Source organism: Diadema antillarum, unplaced genomic scaffold (genome assembly GCF_040938485.1).
Source record: "Diadema antillarum isolate AM-2024a unplaced genomic scaffold, OU_Dant_1.0 seq00000698_RagTag, whole genome shotgun sequence".
Lineage (NCBI taxonomy): Eukaryota > Metazoa > Echinodermata > Echinoidea > Diadematoida > Diadematidae > Diadema > Diadema antillarum.
The window spans coordinates 132,482-158,723 of record NW_027271603.1 but is presented as its reverse complement, the minus strand read 5'-3'; the positions used below and the strand labels follow the sequence as shown (position 1 = coordinate 158,723).

General features: G+C 37.5%; 1 protein-coding gene across 1 annotated transcript in view; it reads right to left on the bottom strand.

The window, feature by feature from the left end:
* Positions 1-7,231: 7,231 nt before the first annotated feature.
* LOC139737676 (ras-related protein Ral-A-like) overlaps positions 7,232-26,242 on the bottom strand; it is a 45,029-nt gene continuing 26,018 nt past the window's right edge. The window contains exons 3-5 of the mRNA XM_071648358.1: positions 13,281-13,489; positions 9,617-9,800; positions 7,232-7,582 (exon numbers count right to left, since the gene is read on the bottom strand). Of these exons, the coding sequence (XP_071504459.1) occupies positions 7,457-7,582; positions 9,617-9,800; positions 13,281-13,489 (519 nt within the window). The 3' untranslated portion in view covers positions 7,232-7,456. The remainder of the gene's footprint in view (positions 7,583-9,616; positions 9,801-13,280; positions 13,490-26,242) is intronic.

Sequence of the window (26,242 nt, the reverse complement as noted above, 5' to 3'; positions counted from 1 at the left end):
GTGAGATCGTGAGATGGCCCCTAAATGCTTGAGTCTCACGCAGAATGCGTGAGACTTGGTAGCTCTGTGAATTAGCATACCAATGGATGAGGTATATTGGTATAAGTATATTATGGCAGTATCCACATCATAAAAAAATAAAACCCTCAGCAAACTGACAATTCTGTAAAAATACTCTAGTTTACAGCCTAAAAATATGTGTTTAATGATTATGTCAATGCAAAAGTCGTAAGGTATTAAAGCTGAATGTGTCTAGAATAGCCTCATTCTGCCAAACACTTTGTATCATAACAATGCTGAAATCACACACAAAGAAACACAAACACACAGTAATGCACATCTTGTTTTGATCCATTTCTTGTTTTTCTTCTTCACCTTCCAACTCATCAGCTTATCACATTAGAATACAAAGGAAATATCACTTATCTTCCATATGTTATCTGAAAGTATAATAGCATGATCATTGTTAATTACAGTGTTGATTACAAATGTGCATAAAGTTGAAAGTATACATATCTCTGAAAAAAAAAAACCAACAACAACAAACAAACCATGAAACAATAAAATCAAAGTCTGGAGCAGTCTGGAGTCTGACTCAGGGTTTTTGTCAGGAAATTCATGACCAATGACATTTCACTGATGCTCAAGAAAGAGACAGTTGCCATGGTTACCAGTCTAATGGAACATCCTGTGATGAAGTCATGATAAATGCATGCAAGAAAGAGAATGACAGATTGAGAAAGAATGAGTCAGACAGACAATAAAAAAAGAACAAGCTTTCATCATCTGCAGGTAAATGTATAAACTTTTTGTAATGTTGATGTTGACATTGGCTTTTGAAATGATGATAGAGATAAGAAATATTGCTATTCACAAATAAAAATAAAAGTGAACAGATTCCTGTCACTAGAAAGATGAAGACTATTGATATCTAAAGTCCAAGAAATGTGTTGTGAAACTGCGAGATGGTGAACATTTTAAATCAAACAACCGATGTGCATAAATTACTGTCGGTTATGAGAACATATCATCTCGTAACGTCATCAATGTTTTTGCACTTTTCACTGTGTGTCAGTACAGTTTTTAGTGTGTGAGCACTTACGGGCACAGTACACACGTCCAGTGACCTGCGCTGTTAGCAGCAGAGTGCGCATGCTGTGTGTACAAGAAACTTAAAGGCATGATATAGGATTGGTGGAGATGAAGATTGGGCTTATAACTTTATGTGAGATACCAAGAAACATTTACAAAATAATACAGAGCATAACATCCTAAGAGGATTTCAAAGTTTTGGATATCTCGGCCATTTCAAATCCAATTTTCATCAAATAAACGTCGAGTCCCTCTTCGAATTACATTCTCTTTCATTTTCCAAAAGAGGTTTCTCATCTCAGGAAAAAATGTTAGAAACCCGAGGTTAGGTCTCAACCACAACTATACGACCCCTTTAAGGAGAAACGCCCGGCCACTGGTTTCCATAGAAACGTAGGCCTATCTTGCACTAGATTACCAGGAGACTGTATACACAGGCTTTCTCACACCCCCCCCCCCCCCCCTGCTGAGTTAGTGTAAAAAACAACAAAAACACTTGTTTTATTCTGTAATGTCCTCCTGAGATCCTCTTAGAAAGGGGGACTCTAGACAGGTGATAATATATACTTTTATTTATCTATTTTTTTTTTTTTTGGGGGGGGGGGGGGAGGTAAGTTCAGATTTCTTGTTTTTGGCAAAAACACATTACATTGCTTTTAAAAAAAAAAAATTGCGCCACTCTTTGCCAGGGGTATCACCACAAGGAGTCACATAACGGCTTTTTTAAGCAGCTCTGTTCGTCATTATACTCTAAGCTCTGTGAATGCTTCAAACTGTTCAGGGAAGCGCATGTTTGTATAAGATTTCACACAGTGGCGGATCCAGGGAGGACCACACCGGGCGCACGCCCCCCTTTATTTTTTGTTGAAACGAAAGAAATAAAAAGAAAAAAAATGGGGGGAGGGGTGTGCGCGTCCCCCTTTAGTTTTGTAAACGCGTCCCCTCTGTACGGAATTCCTGGATCCGCCTCTGTTACATGCTGTATAAAAACTTCATGAAGAGTCAGGTCGCTCACCTAATATTCTCCCCGAGGTGGACATATAGAAGGAATTAATGCCCGGGTTCTAAGTCTCTTGGCTGCAGACTCGTCATGTGAAAAATAACAAATGTTCAACCACCTCCAGGTATTCAAAGGAACACACATATAAAGATACAAAGAAGACTAATTGCAAATCCATGGTGAGTTTGATGAAAAAATCAATACATTTAAAGATATAATTGTTAATACTATACAACTATCTGCAGCTAATATAAAATATATTACAGGCACAGAAATGGAGAGAATATGCATAAGAATCGAATTACAGTGTAAATACACAATTGTTGCTATCTACCTTTCACATGTTTGCGTTCATCATTTCCTTTTCTAAACATGCACAAGACAGGACACACAGACAATTCTACTCTAGTGGACTTTTGCCTGGCTGTTCAATTTGAGAGAGTCCTCTATTTGAAAGGGACTCATGCAAATAAAAACCAAAAATGTCAACTTATTTGAAGTCTTTCTGGTGTGTACCCACATCCTTTAAGCAACTTACAAATGATATATTTTTATTGTAACAAGTTTCAAAACATTTTAGGCTCTAGCCAAACAAAATCACCACTAATAAAGAGGCGATATGACTTCCGGAGCTATCTACGAAGGGAAACTCATATTCAAATACACATTAACTAAAACAGCACAGTCTGTTACTGCCAGAGTGGAATCTATTACACAATTACTTCTATTACCATTTTGTTTGTTTGTTTGTCTGTGCCAATTTTTGGTGAACTTTGCTTATTTATGATTTTGTACATGAAATTTTTTTTTGAACAAAATCTATTGACTCTATTAGATTTTTTTTTTTATGTGTGTCTGTGATTACTTTTGTGATAGCTAAGATGAGAGCAAAATTCACCAAAATTTCTACATCACAACAGCATTTCACATTCACAGTCTGTGCATTGCACATGGTTTGTGTTAAATGGTCCATTATTCTGCAGTATTAATACACATCCACAGATATTCTCCTGCAAAATTTGAGACCACTCTATGGACGGGCAGCATTCTGCTGGACCTCTGCCAACATAGCCAAAAATAATACACAATACTTCCAGTTGAGTTAGCAATTACATAACAGTACAAGATATTGGGCAAACCTCCTTTCTAAGTCTGCCCTCCCCCACTATCATTCTATAGCATACATATCACATTTATCATAGAACCCCTGAAATCAGAAATTCATTTCTTTTTAATCTAAAATTTGCCAGAGATAAATAATACTCCTGACATAGTTGAAACATTGCAAAATCTTAACAATGATGAGATGAAAAGGCAAACTTATAACTTTAAAAGTGGGGGCCACTATGATATGGCACCCAAAGCATACTTTTCATGAACTGAAATACTATGGGCATGCGCATCAATTAAAAGATTGTAGACACTTACATACATGTATCATACATAAGGTAGAGAGAACAGAAATACGGAGAAAAACATACAATGCAAGATAAGGCTGGAATTCTATTTACAAATGTACCTGCACTAGAAGATGAACTAATAATATATCAATGGCTGCCTTAGTTGCCACAACATGATACTTTACAGGTGCTAATATATATAACCTTGTTTTCGAAGTCATTGCTAGAATTCAAAAGCATCTTTCAACATGACAGTTGATGGAAGAAGTAATGAATGATATTACAAACAATTAATTATGATACAGTGCATGCTCACAGACTTACATTTGCTATACAGGTACACTGAGGTCAAACAAGACGGAAAAGGCCTCAAGAAATGATCTAGATTGCTCTTTATTTCCAAATACTCGTACCTATACGATGTCACTCAGTCTACACAAATTTTGCCTATTCTGCTTGCAGTTTTTGTTCTTTTTCATCTGTCTGTATGTTTATTTGTGTGTGTGTGTCTGGGTTTGTGTGTGTGTGTGGGGGGGGGGGGGGGGAGGAATATAGGCAAAATACCTATCTCACTAGTCATACAACCTATTTTTCTTCCAGTACCACATTCTCAAGACATCATCTTATTGCAATGTACACAGGCAATTGCGCCAGCTAGGTATTCTAAGTGTACACTCGTGATGTTCAGTTCAGCCGAAGATCCTACCCTATAACAACACTGTAAAAGTGAGTAGCAGGGATGTTAATATCTCTTTCCCCATTCAGTGCCAGGGACTTCTCACAGTGTGTACAATGCTACAGGGTTTTTTGTGCCAATCTGTGATCAAAGCACACAAAGGCTTAATGCTTTTGTGGAACAAGACTCTCCTGGATAGGTCTGCAATGTTGACACATTGTTGATTGAATCTTTGTGGATAGATGACTTCATAACAAACCTGCATGGCTGAGTTAAGACATTGGTGAGATTCTGGCTTGAAAATCAAACCACTGCTTTACTATGCTGTGCCAATCAGCATGCACACTGGCAATTATGTCATTTAAAAAATGATGAAAAATGCAAAATCTTGAAACATGTCTTCAATTTATAAAGATGTTAACTTGACAGCTACAGAGTATGTATCTTGCAGTTTTCATGACGAGTAAGACCAGGCTGGCACCAGCTCATAATCTCACTCAGCCATATTATATTCACCTCTGTCAGCAACTATGACAACCTCCTTGTATGCTATGTTAATAGCATTTTGAGGGAATGGCCTCGAAAAGGATAAACAGGCTTTTTGAGTTGCTGTAATGACACTGCAGCCAGAATGCACCATGCATAAGTTCTCATTCAAATCAGGTTAGCACCCTCTAGTGCCATTTTCCTCTAATTTGAGATGTACAGAAACTTTCTCTACAATCTTGTCCAGAATTTGTGCTGGTGGAAAGGGTATTTTGCTGGCTATGAAATGCATGACATGCCAAATGCATTGACTAGATTTAGATTATGATCAAAACTGATTACTGTGATCATGTGACATGCTCAACTATACCATGAACAGAGCTGATAATATGAAATGAGACAATTCACCTTAATCATGAGACAGTTGTGTCACATTTTAAGGGTTATTTATGTCAGACTTGTCTTAAATACAAGGAATGACTTAAAAAAAAAGGAAAAATTACATCTTCTCATCAACAAGTGGTAACTCAACGATGATGCAATGAACTTTGCCTCAAGTGTGTGCAATCCAATATCAATACATATTCATAGGGTCCAGGCAGAACCAAATATTCTACGACAAATTTTGATAGTATCTGGGCGACTACACATTTGATTCTCCTTGCACCAATCAAAACAAATCGCTGCAAAGACATGTCGTTGAAAGCTGAATTTCACTGACATGAGTAAATAAAGCAATAAAATAAATCACTACACAGGTACTAGGACTCTCCTTTAGGTTGTCCAATTCCAGCCAGTCATGCATAAGAAACAGATATCGATTGGCAATGAAAGTGTTAATGGGTGCTGGTAAAAGGGCCACAAACCAATATGAAGATATTTTCAACCGCAATTGAAAATACTTCACAATTATGCTGCTGCTTTTGATGAGAAGAAAAAAAAAAAGCCATAAGCGCATGCTTGAGAATGCGCTCCTTATGCAAACTCCTCAGAAAGAGATGCTTTGCAATCTAACTGCGTGAAAATTAAGTACAGATCTTTCCCACCGACTCTCATATTGCATCAAGTCCAGTGGGCGCCTGGTCGCACTCCATTATTATCGTACAATGCTTGTCCACACACACACGTGTCTTACTACCACAAAACCCCGCTTGCGTAAAACTTGCCACAAGTGCTGTGTATCATTATAGCTCATTCCTTCTCATCCACCGCAGGGAATTGAGTAGGTGATGCCACACTGTAGCCACTGGTAGTGAACTGGTAGTGGATATTCCTGCTATCAGAAAGCAAGCTGTACCTGGGTAATAATCTGGGCTGCAATGGTTTGTACCACAGATTTTATGTGAAGTGTCAGCATATGATATGCTCAATGCGAGGACTCAACATCATCAGCCAAACTGTGGCATATCCCAAGTGTTCTACTATCCTAGATAGGAGTAAAGCAGGTAGGGAAAGGAATAGCGATATGTTATAGGTATGGCGTATTCTGCTGTAGATAGAACCATGCAATATCACTCAATGGTTCCTTCCGTGCTGCCAGCATTGAAAACAGATCTCAGCTACGACACGCCTGCCTCTGTGCAAGTTTTACGCAAAGGGGGAAGTGGTTAACGACTATCTTGTCTACTACACAAGCTTCATCTCCGCACTACCTTGCCTTTCATAGTTTGTATATTTACAGACGATGATATCAATCATATATATTGAGTCTCATTACTTGATATATGAATAAGGTATATAAATGCACAGGGGTAAACTCACACGGGGATTGCACTGGCATCTCTCTGCAGGATTTTGGCATACTCTGAGTTAGACATAGGATAACCTGTCTCACATCCATCATTACGCACTGCATTTATCATCAAGTAGATTCATCTCAACATCTATCTTTTAATGGCCAGGAATGGATATTAAAACTACAAAGAACGGAAAACGCCTGAAGACAGCTTATTAGATTTTGCTTGGTTTCTTAGATAGCAGCAGATGTCTAGACACAGCTGACTTTTCATCTCCTCACAATGATGAATAACTTTGGAACAACCCATATAAACAAATCCCACTATATTCTGTTCTCTCCCCATTCCTCTTACTGAAAGATATCATACTTGAGCTGGAATGCTAGACAGGGGACTCTTTGGAAGTGACCAAAATTCCTCGATAGAAATGAATTACAGGGTTAAACCAAATGCAGCCATAACCACGTAAGAGTGTACAAATAGTCTACAAAACAACAGCAAAAAGAATACCTCATGGAGAAAAAGTGTGACCAGTCCTCCACAGGTAAAGTCGTCAGATCCACTTGCACTGATGACAATCCAATCCCTCAAACTATGCCTTTCTTACACAACTACTTTCACTTATAACAGCTAGGTTTTGTCTTGGGAAAGAAATATCCAATCCCTCAAACTGTACCTTTCTTACACAACTACTGTTGCCTCAAAAAGATAGGATTTGTATTGGAAAAAATATATCTATCTAATTCCTTAAAGTGTACCTTTCTTACACAACTACTGTCACCTCAAACAGCTAGGTTTTTGTCTCGGTAAAAAAAAAGTTTTTAACTTCCAGTGATTCATGAACCAGCTACAGCCGCTCAGCACTAACATAATATGCCATCCCTCAATCTGAGATGTATTATATCTCACCAGCACGCTGATCTGTGGTGAGAGAGACCGGTGTAATCCTGTTGTGTGAGTTTACCCCCGTGAGATTTTGCATGACATTTTCAATGTATAAAAAAGAAGGGAGAGATACAAACTACCCAGTCCCGCATTGTAATGAATAACTAGTGAGCTCAACACCTCACAATATGATACATTTTCTCTTTCTCCTCCCGTCGGACGTCTTCGTTTTGCCCTTCTTGCCGTTCTGCTTTTGCGTCTCGAGCGCCTTCTGGTCGCGGATTTTCCTCATTAGGTCATAGAACACCTGCACAATTAGTAGCGAAACAGTAGAGAATGAGGGGAAAAAAATATAGCAGTGAGACATCGTATGGAGATAAAAATACTGAGCAGTCTTCTTGAAAGAAACTCTGACACAGTCAACTTCTGCTACAGCTGTATAACAAAGTCCTCAGGACCAGCAGTTTTTTCTTGTTATATTGAATATTTCTTTTATCATGGTTAATACTAAAACACTGATCGATTCAGTGCTTATTTTCGTTGATGCAGGGCAATTTGTCAGTCAGTTGCAATGAATATTTGTCATTGCAAAATAATGAAGTACACAAAGATATAAACACAGCAATTTTGGGATCTGCATTTTCACTTTGTTGCAAGGAGAGTTTTGTTATAAATGCAATCGTTATGATGGGAATGCACTGTATACAAAACAAGTAATCATGCTTGTCCCAAAGTCCGAAGTTTCTCTGTAATTTACTGTTATTGAAGCCCTGATATTACAATATTCACGCATAACAAAGGGATCTTGCTGGTCCCATGGAGAGTTCACATTACACTCAAATGAATAAAATGGCAACTTTGTTCATTGAGCAGTGTGAATTGTCCTTTGAATAGAATCACTGATCATCACCTCATCCTTCATTGATATTTATATTATATTGGATGATAATGAATGGGACACCATGGAATATTGCACGAGTTAGGACCAATATTGCATGAATCAAAGATAAGTGCACTACTGGAACTACAGAGCGCAATATTCTCTGGTATTTCATTAAATAAAGCCATCCAATACAATCATTATCATCTATAATAATGATCTACAGAAGGCAAAAACTGTAAAAGTAGGACAACTACAGTGTAGTTACTAGTATGTAAAGTAGACTTCACACTAAAAAAAAAAAAGTAGACAAAAATATGAGTTTTTACTGCACTGCTAAAATGCATTATATTGATAATAATATTCCAAATTGCATGGTACATGCAACCTGAATGTTTGACCTTTTCGCACATCATTATGTTTTTACAGCACTCCTGGCCAAAACTCACTCCTCTCCATAAACATCTTGGAACCAAACCCTACAGTGTGTTTGTCTCTTGGCAACTATAACAACATTAATGAGGCGAGAGAGAGGAAAAAAATAATGCCCTGCTGATATCATTTCAGTGGGCTTTATTCAGACATTCGTTTGGCTGACATTTTAGATTGGGCACACTGTGCACGCAGGTTGTCTCCAAAGCCTTTGCCACGTGACACGCGCCTGCAGAAACTTTGACAATGAATCATAAACCGAGACTACTGCCTGGCTGATGCTGGCTGCCTACTCAACATTTTCTCTTGTTTGGCTAGAACATAATCTATGTATGGTAAACTCTTTCTGACACCATTGTCACCTGGAAGCTACAGGTATACTAACATTGACAAGTAGTGGAAAATATTGCCCCGCTCACATTACCCTGCTCATATCAACCTACCATATTCTACTTCTTCTGGTTGTAGTTGGGGTCTCTGTGAAGGGTATATTCCATGATGTAGTTCTTTTCAATACCTTTGTCATGTGGTAATGATGGTAACATTGGGTGCGTTCGAGCACTCTAAAGCGAACCAAAGGGAACTGAACTAAAGCACACCGTACTGAACTGTGCAAGATTTGGAGCGTTCGAGCGCTCTGTTGAGAAAGTGTACCTCATGACTTTTTAGAAGAGGCCACGCATTTTAAAGCAAGAGGATCATTCACCTGGTGCACTTAAATGACTTACAGCTGTCCCGAACAAAGAGAATGAACTCCCTTCATTACGACATATGTGCATGCTACATGCATTCTTCACAACCGTCATGCGAACTTTTGGTACGCTTTTGGAACACAACAGGAAGTGGTCCACTTTTGGCTCAGTTCAGCTTGGTATGGTACACTTTAGGAGTGTTCGGGCACTCCTCTGGCGCAGGCACGGTATGGTACAGTTCGTTTTGGGAGAGCGCGTGAAAGCACCCATTGATTAGGAATAAAAAATATAAATGAATGAATACATGAAAAATATTGCCCACCTTATATTGACCTACCTTATCGACATTTTCTCTGGTTTTGGCTGAGGTCTCAATGTAGGGTACACTCCACTTGGTGGCTCTCTCTGATGCTTCTTCCTCACTGACCTGCCGCCTGTCAGCCAAATCAGACTTGTTCCCCACCAGCACAAACGGGATCTGGTCCTCTGTTTTGTCATGTTTTACTCTCAGTATCTGCTCCCTGAGGGGGGTAGGATAGGGAGGAGAGAGCATACAGACAGAGTCCATGGGTTAAAGGCATTGTTTACCTTTGGGAGCAGTGACTTACAAAATGTTCCGAGTTATCACATTTGATGCATTATATATATGTGTCGGTCAGTTGTATCACAAAACATTCTACCATATAAAAATTCTGCACTAAAGCCTGAAACATTGTAAAAGAGATGTATCACTATTTTTCTATATAAACCATACAATGTAACTGTAGACGGTTTAGTCTAGAAACAATTCTATTACATCTTTTGTTCACATTTTGTGTATTCAACAATACTTAATATGGATTATAATGAATAAAATTGTTACAGTTGGTCGTTTCTATCCCTAACTCACATTTTAGAAGTGCCAAAGCTGAGCTTTCGTTTTATCTTCAAATGGTAAATAATATCTTTAGATTTCAGCATCAATCCAGTTTGTACCACTAATGAAAATGATGTATTCTTAAAATATGATGCTGATCACTGCAATCACGATACAACGAATTGAATTGAAATGAATTTGATAAACACTAACGTATGAGATCAATCATGATAATCACAGTATTCACAAAGGTAATGACAGTAATGATAATATAATTACATTGCTCTTGTTGACTTCATAAGAAATGAATACAACAACATGTGTATAATGATATCAACCCATTTCCTATGATACATTTTGCTTACCACGAAAACAATGTCTCAGGGTGCAAAGGAGGCTTTAAATGTCATAAGCTTTTTACATGATTTCACTAACACATTTATGTGACATATGTATTTACAATAACACCTCACGAGCTGCTGTTTCAAAAGCCATTGGGGACCGATATAGTGATTTATTCTGGAGGAAGTCAATAAACCGGGGAAAGCATTTATCATTTAGCCAACTGCAGTCTTAAGATGATTTACTGTGGATGTTAGAAAAGCCTCTCATTTTAAGGGCTGCTTCCTTTCTACAATGGAAACTCCCTTGCCATCTTAAGGGGGAGCTCTTAACATTCATACACTGTTGATTAGGATGTCCTTCCTGTTTAGGTGAGCTCTGGCTAACACAAGTTTTGTCCCAGTGCCGAACCACTGGTGATATAATGTGTAACAGCTGGTACACGTCTGAGTACAAACATGAAATGTGTCTAACTATTACTGACTTGATACCTCACATGTCTTCCATCCATTTCCATGGGTAATATGCCATCGCAACTTGAGTTGTCTATTTTAATCAAAATTAATCTGTATTCTTGAAAGTCACAACTCATGTGACCGTGCATCACAAAACCAACAAGTCACACACCCTGATTTAACATGAGGACTCAAAATAGGTGAAATACACGTAGGTTAACCTAGTCAATTTTAAATTTTGTATGTTTTCTGAACGTGCAATTCTTCATGTGCAAAATTCTAAATTTGGGGATTGTAGGATGAATGGGGAACTGTGATTTTTTTTTTTCTTGCATTTCTTAGAACACTTTTTTTTTAAAGGAATAGTGTGATTTGGTATGATTTGAAGGCCCCTTTTTCATTTTCAAAAAACCCTAGCTGCACTTTCTTTACTTTCAAGTCTGATAACTGTTGAAGGGAGGCTGCTTCTGCTCTGAAAGTTAGTATTTGTCATGAATAGGATGTGCTAATGACATATGCAAAATTTCAGCTTAATCTGATAATACCTTCATTGTGGTTGCTGCAGAGTTTCACATCCTGTTTTTTGTCCCATTCATGGCAAAGCACGCAGTTTGGTGAGATTAAGCACATGAGTAGACCTCAAACTTCAAAGCCTCTTCTCTCAGTGAACACTTTTCCAGAGTGTGTACTTTTTTTCCCCCATTATTTAGACAAGTCCATTTGTGTTGAGTTATACATCATTTTAAAGCTTAGAGTCTGCTCTTTCAGAATCTGCCCTTAACTTGAAAATCCATGTCTGGCGACTTTTTGTTGGTTTTGTGATGCAGAGTTAGATGCTGCCTCTTGTAGCAGAAATGCCATGTCTGTTGTTGCAGAGGTTAGAAACGGTTGACTTTTTCTCTTGAATAAGGATAATACTTCAACCACATGTGAAATTGTCACACAAGTTTCAATTTGTGAAGTCTCACAGTTGGAAATTGTATGGCTAATGAATAGAGGTTGTTGTGCATTAAAACAAACAAACAAAAAATTGTTCTTCTTCTTCTGTTCATTCTACATCCTTCAGTCCTGAAGATTACTGCAGATGACTGTGTGTGTGTGTGTGCATAAATGGCAATGGGCATTCCTACATTGAAGTGCCTGAATGAAGGGTGCGTAGTTTACATGGTGCAAGTAATTGGCCACATGATGCCTTATAAGATAGAAGTAGACACATCTGTTGTTGGCAAAGCACTGAAGCATTGCTTTCTGTTACCCCCTCAAACCATCATACCAACTGACATGGGTGAAAAGACGTAACGACATGCTAAAATCTCATCGCGTCATAAACTGTGCCACATCATTGCGTTTTCGACCGCTTTATAGCCATCATACGGCAAAGCCAGAGCCTGACAAACCGCTAAGGACACCCAATGGTCCGCTGCAATTGAAAGTAACCTCACATTAAAGCCTGATGACAAGCTAGCCTCATTTACAGTCTCAAACATCTTATGGACATGTTTGACTACCACTGGGCAATAAAGAGAATACAGCCATCTTTGGATACTACACTCTTTCAAAGATTAATGAATACAGAACGCATGCATTATTTTCATAAATTGATTTTGAAATAATGTATTCTTAAAGTAAAATGTATTGCCCCTCCCCCTCCATAACAAGCACAAATGTATTAATTGGCATGATGAGCTTCTGATTTTCATATTAAAAATATTTACTCGCCCAACTGGGCAAGTCACTTATTTTCAGTTGCCTGACATGCAATTTTAATTGCCCCCAGACAAGGTGCTAATGTCAAGCCCTGCTGCATCCTTCTCTGCATTAATAACTATTTCAACCTACAAGTGTACTAATGCCAATTTCATTGAGGCATTGCAAAAAAAAAAAAAAAAAAATTGTTAAGATTTCTGAATAAGAGCCCTGCTGCAGAATGTGAACACAGGACACTGAGTGACATTGTGCAGATACAGTCAGAAATCGGTAAATACAGCCATGTTGGTTCCAGTCCCCGTCCGAACAAGCAATTTGGCCGGATATGGGAGGAAAAACTGCTAGCCCAGTGGAAGCTATGTAGGTAGTGTACACCGCAACAGTAGTGTAATTTACTGTATGCTAGCCTACTTTAAATTGTAGTCATGAAATTCAAACACTCTGCTGTAAAATTCATTTCCAACCTGTTTCTGTAGGGAATATCATAAGTAAATTGGATGGGTTTTGTAAGAGTTTCAACTGTGTTAGAAATCACTTTTTTTTTTTGTCTTTACTGCTTGGAGGCATCCAGTTAATAAAGAAGTCGGCACAAAATGGCCTGATGATCAAGGTCGGACTGTAGTGGGATGAGGAATACCAACCTGAATTCATTTGTAGTGGCAAAGGACTCCTGCTCTGTTATACTGAAGACACACAAGAAGCCCTCCCCCGACCTGAAGTAATTATCTCTTATTGCAGCGTAGTCCTCCTGCCCCGCCGTATCCAGAATGTCGATTTGTACCTCCTCTCCGTCAACAGTGACTTTCTTCCGGTAGCTGTCTGCCTTGGTCGGCTCGTAGTCTTCCACAAACTGACGAGGAAAGATGAGAACAAAAAGATGAATTTGAGATTAATGTCAAACTCTCAAGAGAATGAAGAGAAATATCAATATCTGACTCCAGGATGGCTCCATTCAAACTCTCGATTGTCTTGATCTACTGTAAACGTCAATATTTTCATGTGATTAATTTTTTGAGCCACTGAGCGGCTCAAAAACATATTCGCGCTGCGCAATTGTCAACCCATTCAAAATGTGCAGAGAAGTTTGTGTAGTTCTATATTTTCATGTGTTTTAGAAATCGCGCTACCCAGAAGTAGCGCGAAATATGAGAAAATTGATGTATTACTACCAAAAAAATTTCTGCGTTTACAGTATGCAGCAGGATTATACCGTGGACTCATCATTCAGAAAAAAAAGAAAAATCATCAGCATATGAGACATCTTTATGGAATTTGAAGAGTTGTATGTCATTCAAACTTTGACAGGTGATTCATCCTGGAGAAAAGAGATTTTTTAAAAAAATGAAGATCAAAATGAAAGTTTGAGTTTAGAATACTGCACAAGAATCTACTCTTTATCAAACTCAGATGTTTCACTTGGAATTGCCTTCCTAGATTTCAAAAAGAGAGAAAAGAATACAAAATTGATTTTGATCTCACATTCATAATATTTGACATTACAATTTGCTTTTTTTTTAATTTACAAAAACAAACAAAGGCATTCCGATGAGCATTATACATCGTACACTAGAGCTTTCACAACTGTACAGTGAGAAATATAAGGAAAGAAAAAGGATTAGGCGGCAAAACTAAGCTATCGATCTGTCTGGTCATTCTGCTATATGTGTAATCATTATTGGCATGGCAACGGCATAAGATGTTGGCATGTACTGCTACATGATACAGGGCAATAAGCCAGTTTGGATACAGTGTGTAGCTCATGTGCACATGGGTACAAATGACCTTTCTTTTTTCTCAGTTGGTGAGGCCCTTTACTTTATTACAAAGCGACACAATGCATAGGCTTGCCTGACATAATGTTTACATTCATAAACGATAAGGAAAATTTTACAATCACAGCAAGTAGACTGCAAAGTGACAGGGAGTGGTACCCTTTCCAATCATACAAATTATCATCCATTAACCCATAAACTGCTTTGGCCATCTCAATAGCAGTTACATTGTATGTCAGAGTGATGGCCATGTAGATCTATGTATACATGGTATTAAAAAGACTTGCACAGTTATATGCATTCTTTTTACATTGCTTGCAATTCAGGCCTTTATTAAATATTAAAATGAAACATAAAAGTCTGAATCATATGCTCAAATTCTGTTTACTTCTCCTTGTTTATTATCATCTTCTTCTTTTTTTATACAACTAATGTATGTCTCCAATAGCTGATTTGAGTAGATAATATTTGTCAGAAATTTCCCAAGCATGTTGGGAAGATGTCAACCATGAGAGTGAACATGAGCACAAATATTGCACCAGCTTGGAAGCAATCAGCACATAATGTATTGCAGGATAAACTCTCTAAGTCTTATTTCAAAGAATGGTGCAGACTGTGATCTTTAAAGGACAAATTCACCTTCATAAACATAAGGATTGAGAAAATGCAACAATATTAGTAGAACACATCAATGAAAGTTTGAGGAAAATTGGACAATCGATGCAAAAGTTATGAATTTTTTAAATGTTTGTGTTGGAACCGCTGGATGAGGAGACTACTACAGCTTGTGAGTCATATGCGTACAACAGTATAAAGAAAATATAAAAGAAAATTCAACATATTTTCACTTTTTTCGCATAATAAAAGAGCAATTGACTTGCCTCTTTCTAAAGGCAGGGGGAATAATATTACCCATAACATTTACCGGTAACGAGTCAGGGGAATGTGTACTTTTTTCAAAAGATAGAATTTTGTGAAATTCTCTTTATATTTTCCTTATATTGTTGTACGCATGTGACATCTAAGTTATTCATACACTGCAGTAGTCTTCTTATCCAGCGGGTACTGCACAAAAACTTCAAAAATTCATAACTTTTGAACGGATCGTCCGATTTCCCTCAAACTTTCAATGATGTGTTCTACTAATATTGCTACATTCTCTTGATCCTTATGTTTATGAAGGTGAACTTGTCCTTTAATGGGATGAGCTACATGTGCAGGTGTCCACAATCTCACATGCTGGAGAAAAAAAAAGGCATCATTTCAGTGGTCTGAGTTCAGACATATATCTTTACAAATAAAGCCCCCAAATCTAGATGCTGCAAAAATGCAAGCGCACGCTCGCAGACCAAAATGTCTCCCATTCTCTCTCATTCACAAATTGCACGCCCTTCCTCATATCCAGCCAAGAATGTTCCAGTCACGATTTCGGGAAGCCGAGCTGAAGCAGCGTGGTGGGAGATGCGCCACAAATTACTCCCCGTCCTTCGAAGACTGTGCGCAGATGTGCGCAGTATCAGCACACACCTGCAAAGTGCATTTAATGTTCTCAGCGCTCCAGTCCTGTGAAAATTGCAGCATCTTAGCTACTGGTATGTGTGCGATGTACTCTGCCAAATCACTCAGGACAGATGAGCAACTGATAGCCGAGACCACTGATGCACTCTCAGCCCTGGAAATTGGTAAAGAGACCAGGATTGCAGTACATGTACAAAGATTGAAGAACTTTCTCATCGGGGAGAATTTACCAACTCCTGGAAGTTCTCCCTATTTTCCATCAAATTGTGTCTTTGGGTGGCATCTGGTTTCAGAATTACAGCCACACAGGAGCCAGATTTCAGCTCACAATGAAACAAAGTCGACAATTCAAAATCTTGAGAACTATAAAAGCATCTTCAGAGTCAAGCCTCATCGTATCTTCATATTTTTCTCTTACATCGTCATGCTTGCAGCATTGCCTACCGGTAGTCTTTGTTCATTAGCAGACAGCACTCTCTATCATATTCCATGAAACCAACCATCACATGATTTGCAATATCGTGCACTTCATTTCTGAAATGAAGCGCCATCAAACATACATACTGCACTCTTACTAACAGCTTATAAATTAAAACTACTGGTACTTAAAGACTATTTTGACTGCATGTAATTAATTTCCCAGTTGCAGTAATTACAATGTAACTGCTGTGGAGTCAAATATGTGAGAGAGTGTTATCTCAATGAAATGTTGTTGTGTTATCTATCAGCTTAAATCAACCATGTACTAAACACTCATTTAATGCCCAATCATGGGCTGAGAAAGGGTGTTTTCAATGAGCAAGAGCAGCATTTCAACAACAACAAAAAAAGCCAATCTTGATATCTGCTTCAAACAATTAATACAAGGAAAAATGATTCACTCTTGCTCAGCTTATGCTGACTACCAGAAAATGTTTGAATTATGTGATAATTGTTTAAATCAATGCACATTCTGCATTATCTCCAAAAATATGGATACTATTTTGAAAAAGCAAAATAGGAATTGATTCGCTATATCACAATGACATTTATCAGACGTTTGTGCAAATTATAATTGTCATGATGTAGGGCAAATTTATAGATTCCCCCCCCCCCCCCCCCCCCTCATAGCATTAAAAGTAAAGCTAGCATCAGCATCAGTAGAAATCTTGTGGCTCGTGACAATGTAAACTGTATCATATGAGAAAAAGCCAGTTTTTAATGTTCTGGATGTTTGCCATCTGGTATTACAAACAATGCAGTTTATGTGGATGGGACATTGTCATCCCCTCCTGAAAGTTCAACACTTAAAAAAAAATGAAATATTGGCCAACAAAATGATTAAACGATTGCATGTGACTGGAAAAAGAAGACTATAGATTTAACAGTGCAGATTGTGTTTTACACTGTTATTACAACACTACACTAGCTCCTGTATGTATTAAACAAGGGGGAAAACAGTTTGAATTGCACTAGACTAAAGCAGGTTAATCAATCAACTATTCGAGAACTGATGACTACCAAAAAACAGCAAACCTCCAAAATTTCATATTTACATTCCCTATCTTTATGTGATCTCTGTCAAATTTCCACTGTTGAGCTTAGAAAATTGAATTCTTTCTTTTCAGACTAACTTTAGACTGGTCAAAAATTTCCCTTAAATACAGTTATCCCAATGCAATGACATAATAGAGCTCTGACATACACGATCCGGATCTGTTTGGCCCCAGTGTTGGATCTAGACCAACTATCGGTATTGAGTCACCGCTCTGGAGAGAGCCCTGCCCTGGCTCTTCAAGAGAACCGTCAATGGCTGGATGCCATCCTCTGTTTTACAGTAGATTGACTTAAAGGCATAATTTACCAACACTGCTTCAAAACAGTTCTAAAATGTGAGTTACGGATAGAAAGAACCCATGTAAAAATTTGAACCAGTATACAGTATACGCTGAATATTTCGCGAGGTTTTTATTTTCACGAATTTTGAGAGTCAGCTGCTATTCGCGAAGTTAAAAACATGCGAAAATATTGACTCTAATGCCGATATGAATGTGACGTACGCGTATACAGGACCTTTAATACTGGTTTAAAGGGATGACCATTGGTTGAGGTGAGAAAAATCAGCTTTGAACTTTTTATGACATACTTACAAACCACTTTATGAAATTGCGACTGGTTGACAAATTGCCCTATACATCAACATAGATGAAATGTTGAAGAGCACACAATTCTAAGAGGAATTCACAGTTTATTTGCTGAAAATCGGTTTTGAAATGGCTGAGATATCCAAAAACACAGTAAAACAAAAAGATCCCAATAAAAGGTGGGTCCCATCTTTTATTAGGATCACTTTGTTTTGGCTTGAATCATTGGCACTTTAAAACCAATTTTCCTCAAGTAAACTTTGAATTCCTTTTAGAATCATATGCTCTTTCATATTTCGTAAGAGGTTTCTCAATACACTTAGTATCTCAAAATGTCATCATCATAAAATGTTGGAAACTTAAAAACCTCATCTCAACCAAAACTGTACAATCCCTTTAATACCAAAGGTATGTTTGTTGTATAATAGTGTTTTCTTTTGAATACAGCCACAGCATAAAAAGCTAGAGAGACACGTGAGGAAAATTTGCACAGCCTTCAAAAATTGTAACATTTCAGAGGAAGTTGACAGGAAACAGCATGCTGACAGTCATATGAAACATCATCAGAAAATCTAGATAGGATAATTCCACTTTTGGGAGAAGCTTCATGTGACATTTTGCAATGTGAAAAATCATCACCTTCGAAAAAAAAAGAAAAAAGAAAGAAAAGAAGAACTGAGATAGTGTCAGGGGACTTCTATCATATATTTGGTTTCTTTTACTGTGCCACGAGCAAAACATGCAGCTAGCCATCCAGCCTATTGTTAAAACACTGCAGCAGTGTTAAATTGCCGAGCTAATGCCACATACCAATTATGGTGGCATTAACTAAAATATAATGTTTGGAACTTTGCAATTTTGAATTACAGTGTGAACAGAAACATTACACATCAGCAAATTGCATAAATAACAGCCACTATCTCTCATAAATTTTATAATATTAAAGCTTTCAACAAGGTACGCCCACACACATTAGATTTTGTCATTTCATATTGACCACTGATTCTGTTCAAAGTTCAGTATCTGACTATTCAGTTACAGTTTATCTTATCAAGTTTGATTAGATTCTACATTGTATTTCTTTGATTAGAGCAACAACAAAAAAAAATTATGACAATTCCTGACCTTGACTGAATCGACCCTATATTTGAAGGAAGGATATTTTCTATGTGGATAATTCATGTGAAAGGTTTATGTTCTATTGTAAAGTTCCATTGTCTGTTTTATTGCTGCTGTGACCTTGACTGTGATATTTGAAGTCATGACACTTTATAAGGAATCTACACTGGTCATTTTGCATGGTCACACATAAAATGTTGCAGGTTTTAATGGACTGATGCAAAGGCCATAAAGGGGAACATTACAATTTATATGTTTTCCTAGTACCACTAAAATTCAATGATGGAGGAATTGATAAGATAAACAAAATAAAACAAAACGACAACAGTGAAATAAAATTTAGCTACTGTAAAACACAATATTTTCGCGGCATGAAATTTTCGCACATTGGAGCCAACGGGTCTTTTCTGCGGCACAAAATTTTCGCGAGTTGCCTCTAACATTCAATGCATATAGTGTAGACAAGAACTTTAATGTGCATTTTAATTTCCCTAATCTTGGCTCTCGTGAAATTCGCGAAATTAAAATGCACGTGAACATTCCTCGTTTTACAGTATTATTTTTGTTGCAAACGCCTAGAAGTGAGACTAGTCTGATCTGTTGAGGGCTAGTCGGCAGGATACCAGGGTTGCTACAGGAGATGGCTTTTTTTCCCCTCCCTCTACAAGATAGGATGACTCGCATGGAATGCGAGAGGCTTGAAATCCTTACAGAAAGGGATTCCCGAAGATCAGCCAGGAATGCAGCCATTCAAATTGTTTGCCTCCGTTCTGTCACTGGATGTCTCCCAGATTGCACCCCTCTTTTCCCCCCATGTTTGCACTCCGCTGTCAAATTCTACCAGAGCTAGCTGCCTAAAAACCCCACGGACCAAACCAGTCGGGAGGCAAAGGACAGATGGGTGCTGGGATGACGGGGAGATGAGTGTGACAAAGGACGACCCAAATCAACGATGACTGGCGTCCATCGGGGATACGGCCGTGCCTCGGGGGCCCTCAATTCAAAGCAGATCAAGTGCAATTTTATGTGCAATGCGCGAACCACAGCAGTCAAAATTGGGACAGTCAGTGACATCATGAACCTTTCACATTCATGCTGTCTCGGAATCACTTTAGAAAACTCTAGAGAACTCAACTGCCTGCATACTTTTCACGCAAAGGGTAAAACACTTTTATTATTCAAACAGAAGCAGGAGAATGAAGGAGAGGTATCTTAGAGATAGTCAAGACCCACAATGGAGCAGGAAGATTATGGTTGTTATGACTGCTACAATGCCTCCAAATCCTCTAACATGGCTTCCTTAAATATCCACTTTGCATCTTACATCTCCACTCTCTTAAAGATATATTTTTTCGTAACTGATTATGAAAAAAAAATGGCAGTCACTTCATTCAGTTCATTTATTTCATTCTCTACAAAAATGTAATTGCAATAAAACATTTGCAATTACAACAAAACATTCAAATGCATTAAGACAGTCCTCCTGATATAAATATGGCATCAACTTCCTAAAACTTAGTAAGCATTAACATGATTACTGAAATAATTGGGAATTGGGGTACACTCTATCACCTGAGGAAGTCCATAGGAGTGGACGAAAGCTCCCCAGCAAAATTACTAAAGGTTGGTAGAAGCCTTCACCTCCTACTGTATGATCATCTCCACCTGATGAAAAGTTTTTTGTATCATTACTGTTAGATCCTTACAAACTTATTGGTCATTCAGTCCTTTCCTATTTCTACATCTTAAATTAGTAAAATATCATTAAATTTCACCAAATTTTCAATAAGCATTAATCTTTATACATTTTATTTTCTATTTTTGCAAGATTACTTTTTTCCCCCAATTCTGTAAAATCATTTAGTCATTAAAAATTTCTTTTTGAATAAGTAGTTATAATAAACAAGTATCTACAACGAATGTGGTGTACGAATGTTCATGTATATAATAGTACAAAACATCAGTGATCTGCTTGATTATACTTATTATACATCACAATATCAGAGTAAAGTTAAAAAAAAAAATGTTTAAATAATTCTAATCCACTGGTAAAGCGCATTTGAACATGTACATTTATGGAAAATGTGCTATATAAATGAATTATTATTATCATTATTAATATCATTATTATAATTATAATTATTATTATTATTATTATCATTATCATTATTAATTTGAGGGCCAAAGTCCTTGTTGATGAAGTAGATGAGAGCAATATACAGCTGTTTCAAGTGATCACAGATGGGAACATCACTCAAATAAATAAAAAATGTATTTAATCCAGGGATACATATATATCAGAGCATCCAAAAAGGGACTTCATGACTGACCAAATATGCAAACATCTAAAATCATCACTTGATATTTATCTAGAAATAGGCCAAAACATGCTTACAACCTGTGCAACACTCTGCTTTGGCTATAAAGAAATTCATCTTATAATATGCACAAAGGGTACACTATATCAATTTGCGAAGGCAGAATTAGCGTTTTGAAACGCTCACGCAAAATGCTTTAAACAAGGGTATGTCCAACTGTAATAGTTTAGGCCCAATCTTTAAATACTTTAAATCTGATTGCAGCAAGCTATACAAAGTATGTGATTTTGCATTTCTGCTTCCCAAGTAGACATGATTTGAAAGAAAATTGCCAATCATAAATGCACCTTTATATGCTTTTTGAAGGGCATTTTCAAATGGCATTGATATCAAAATGAGTCAGGATGCAACTATGTTTTGTACCTGGTACTAATCAAGTTTCAAAATGCTGATTATGGTTAAAAAATAGACTAAATTGAAGCAAAACAAACATCCCTAGTAACATAAACCTCTCTAGTCTCAGTATCATCAGAGGTGAGCAAGTTTCCCACAACAGCTGAGGAAGAAGGTACACATAAGGTGTTAGGTGTATGGAATGATATGAACTTTATTAACTATACTAAATAGCTTTACTGTATTAATGTTGTATGTGTTTACCATCTCACTGATTTTTGTGATCTATTAGAAATTTATCTCTGGAGCACTATTCTAGATTAAATCATTTATCCATAATACAAGCAAGCCACTGTTAAGAGATTCCGATTCAAACCACCTCCAACATCATAGGCAAGTGTACTAGGTCTCACCAGGAGTATGCACATAAAGCCACACACACACACACACACACACACACACACACACACACACACACACACACACACACACTGCTGGCGGTCATATCGCCCTCAGTCATGCCTTCGAACACACACACGAGTTCATTCATTCATTGGTACACACCCAAATATACAGCACAGTACTTGTAATGTACAGTAGACTCATACTGACCAGGGAGGTGAACACGTTGTCTCACCTCCCTGTACTGACCAGGTGTATGCAGCTGAAACATGGTACCTCGCGGCACATCCTGCCCTAATCATCCCTCTTATGCTAGTTTGTTTATGAGTACATTATAGTGTATAAAGATACAATAAATGGTAAAATTCACTGGAGGTACAGCTACATTGTACTCTGGATGAAATATCAATCATGTACACTGTTGGTATTGAAAACATGGTCATTGTAGCACAGACAAACCCTTTAATATGAGCCATCTATGACGCACAAAGCCATTCACATATACCCACCCAACTGGTCATGATATGGTGCAGAAATTATGATCACAGTGATTAATACATGTTTGGCATGACAAACACTCAGACACACATACTATCATTATCAATCAGAATAATCATTATCACTTCTGTCTAATAGCTCTCATCTTTACCACATCCTAATATGGAATACCAATAGTACAACTATATCAATCACTAGTGACGGTATTCCTGCCAGTAATATTTAGGTGCCTACTACATTGTGTTTTGATATAGGCCTGATTAATTTGCTATAACTGGAAAACCACTTGCTATTGATACACACACATATTGTACCAGCTGGTACTCAGCAAGGAGCTATATATGCTACATTACTGGTTGTAGCCAGTGGCTATTGGTCCTTTGCTAAGAGTGAGGAAGTTGTATGAGTTGACAGGTGTAGAAAGGTCATTGACCTCTTAAATTACTTTCACTAGGGTACTACAAGTATTACTGTTAATTACTAACATTCTATGCCTTCCATTCATGTTAGAAAGGTGCTCATCAAATGTATGAATTAATTCCATAAAATCAAATCAAAACATAACCATGTATAATCATACAGCTTCTATGAAATCAGACAATGTGCAAAGTAATTTCAATTACAGACGTCAACATCAGCGTACTGTAGTATTCCACCATAGTGGCCAATATAGATCTTGTGATAGACCTCTTGTACCCCACTTATATACTGTATAAGACAAATATTTTGCGAGGTTTTTATTTTTGCAAATTTTGTGAGTCGCGTGCCATTCATGAATCCAAAAACGCATGAAAATATTAATTCTCATCCCGACATGAATGTGATATGCACGCATACAATGCTACGTTTAGTACTGTACTCCAGGATCGTGAATTGAACAACTTGTGATATTGTTGTAAAGTCCTGACTCATGAAAAATTAGACTCGTAAAACAAATGGCGTATGAAGTCACAGGAAAAATTTGAAGCTTCCTCAAACTTTTTGAAAGCTCTTTCAGAAGGGCTTTCAGAAGTATTTCACAAATTTTACAAGCTATGCTTTTCTTGTGAATTCCTCTTTTCCATATAGAGTTACAAAATAAGGATGTATTGCTTAAGGTGTTCTTGTTTGTTTATCTCAAGACCAAAGTTGATATCATTATAATATTGTATCCATGTTTTGTTGAAACTTACATGTATGTGATTCAAAGTTCCTTAAAATATTATGTAATCATGTAAAGGATTATGTATATTGCTTTGTATTACTGTATATGGAAATAAAATCATTTGAATTGAAAACCGATTGCTCGACTGTTTACAATGCTAAGATTTCACTTTAGCAGAACGTGACTGTCTGTGTGTTTTTATGGTAACTGAGTTCCCCTCCAATAAACTGCACTTGCTTTCAATACCAGGTGCCACATTAAAAATGGAAATGCTGAGCTTGAAAATGTTTATTGGCAGCAGGCGTTCATGTTGGCTGATTTGTTTATGTTAGCGAGCGGCAATCTGCAGTGATGAACTTACGGGTTGGCAAAAGGTAGTTTCTCGAAACTTGGAGCGTTTGAATTACCAACCCAGTAGGTAGTTTTTTAACCTGATCGGAATGGATTGGATCACCTTTGTCATGTAGTACTGGGCTACAGCTGTCAAAGGCTGCTCAAGGAGACTTCAGAAACCAACTTTTGCTTCCCGTATAGTTGTACGTACGTATACATGCAAATGGGGCATCAGATTTGAGTCATGAAGTCAATTGTTTCAATACACATAGAGATCCTCATTTGCTTTGAACAAAAACAAACATACATACAATAACAAGTGACTCAACTTGCTCTCTCTCCATGAGGGTTTGCATGACCTTTGACCTCTACCTTTATAGATCTTTAATAATCTTGCAATGAAACATGGCCAAAGTTGTTTTTTCCCCTGATATCAATCATCTGTAATTAGTAATACTGCAAGCATGGAAGACCCTGTAATGTGGAGTTTTATGAGTGGCCCAATAGAATCATTCTTCATCCATAGCCTACCAGGGCACATTCGAAAAGCATTTTGTCCAACAAAGTTGTTGTACAAATTTGCTCTCAGCCAATCAGATGCAAGGATTTCAGTAGCCTTAACAGTTTGTCACAAAAATATCTGACCAAAACGTTTCATGAAATGCCCCCCCAGGGCACATTCAAAAATCTAGAATACCACCAGTCACCCGCATCAAAGTGTATGCTCACTGGTAATGGTCTATACCATTCAAGATTTTTAGGCTGTGTGTGTACTTACACAGAGATCAGTAGCTGTAAACGATTTGTTACAGAGATTCTCTAAATGTGTCTTAGCAAGGCCAGCCATCCAACTCTACAGTAATCCCAAACTACCAGATCTTTACTGACAGAATTTTATTTTGATGATAACATCACTGCCAAATACCTCGTGGATGATTTACTGCAATTTTGGTAATTATTACTAGAGTTCTCTGTTGCGTAACTTATTTGTTTGATTTTGCAGAAGCTTTTACAAAACCCATTGATTTCAGTGTTCCATTGCATTTGCACACAAAACATCTCCCCTGGGATGGATGTATTCTCAATGCCCCTGGCACCCTAAATGTTGCTAATCACATAAATACACTGTATAATACATGTATGTCCTTGGCATTGCATCAAAACACCCATTAATAGTCTGGAGGCTGATTAAATTGTACTTTAGCCGCAGTCAATCTGTTATCAAGGGAATTCGCCAAACTCTGCGGCAGCATGTGCAGTATGCTGGGACAAGTACCCTAAACGTTCTGCCCATGATGGCGCTGTGACTTAATAATGAGTATTGTGTTCACTACTCAAGACAAAAGTTCACTACTACATTCGTACGTCATCATGTCATTTCAGGAAGTTCCTGTCAGTAAAAATCACTGCCAGATGAAAGGTTGGGAAGGAATTGTAAACAGACAGAAAAAAAGAACAATGTTTGACATCATGCCATCAATATAAAACCTGGCTATAATTATTTTCAGCATACATAGTGGTACGTACTTCATCTCTGGCCTTGAGAAATGTAAGGGCATGGGGCAAATCTCACAAGGTAAATAATAATATGAAATGATTGGCCAAATTACCTAAATTTCATTAAATATGTAATAATCTTTACAAAAAGCACTGGATGCATAGACATGCATTTTATGGGGTCAAAACTAGATTTTAAGGAATTTATTAGTCAATATGTCTGTGACGACATATCACTTTGTCTAGTTACTGTATACGCCAAAGACATTAATTTTTACTTCAATAAAACAGTGAAATTGGGGTGTGACCTATACACCAGCACACCCAAATCACTGTCTTTCTAATACTGCAAATCACTTGCTTCATAGAGTATCAACACACATAATCAGATATATGGGACTATGCAATGTACCAATGAGCAACTCAACGAGTATCCACTGTTAAACGATGCTACATTCCATAATCAAACGTCTATTTTTTTTTTCT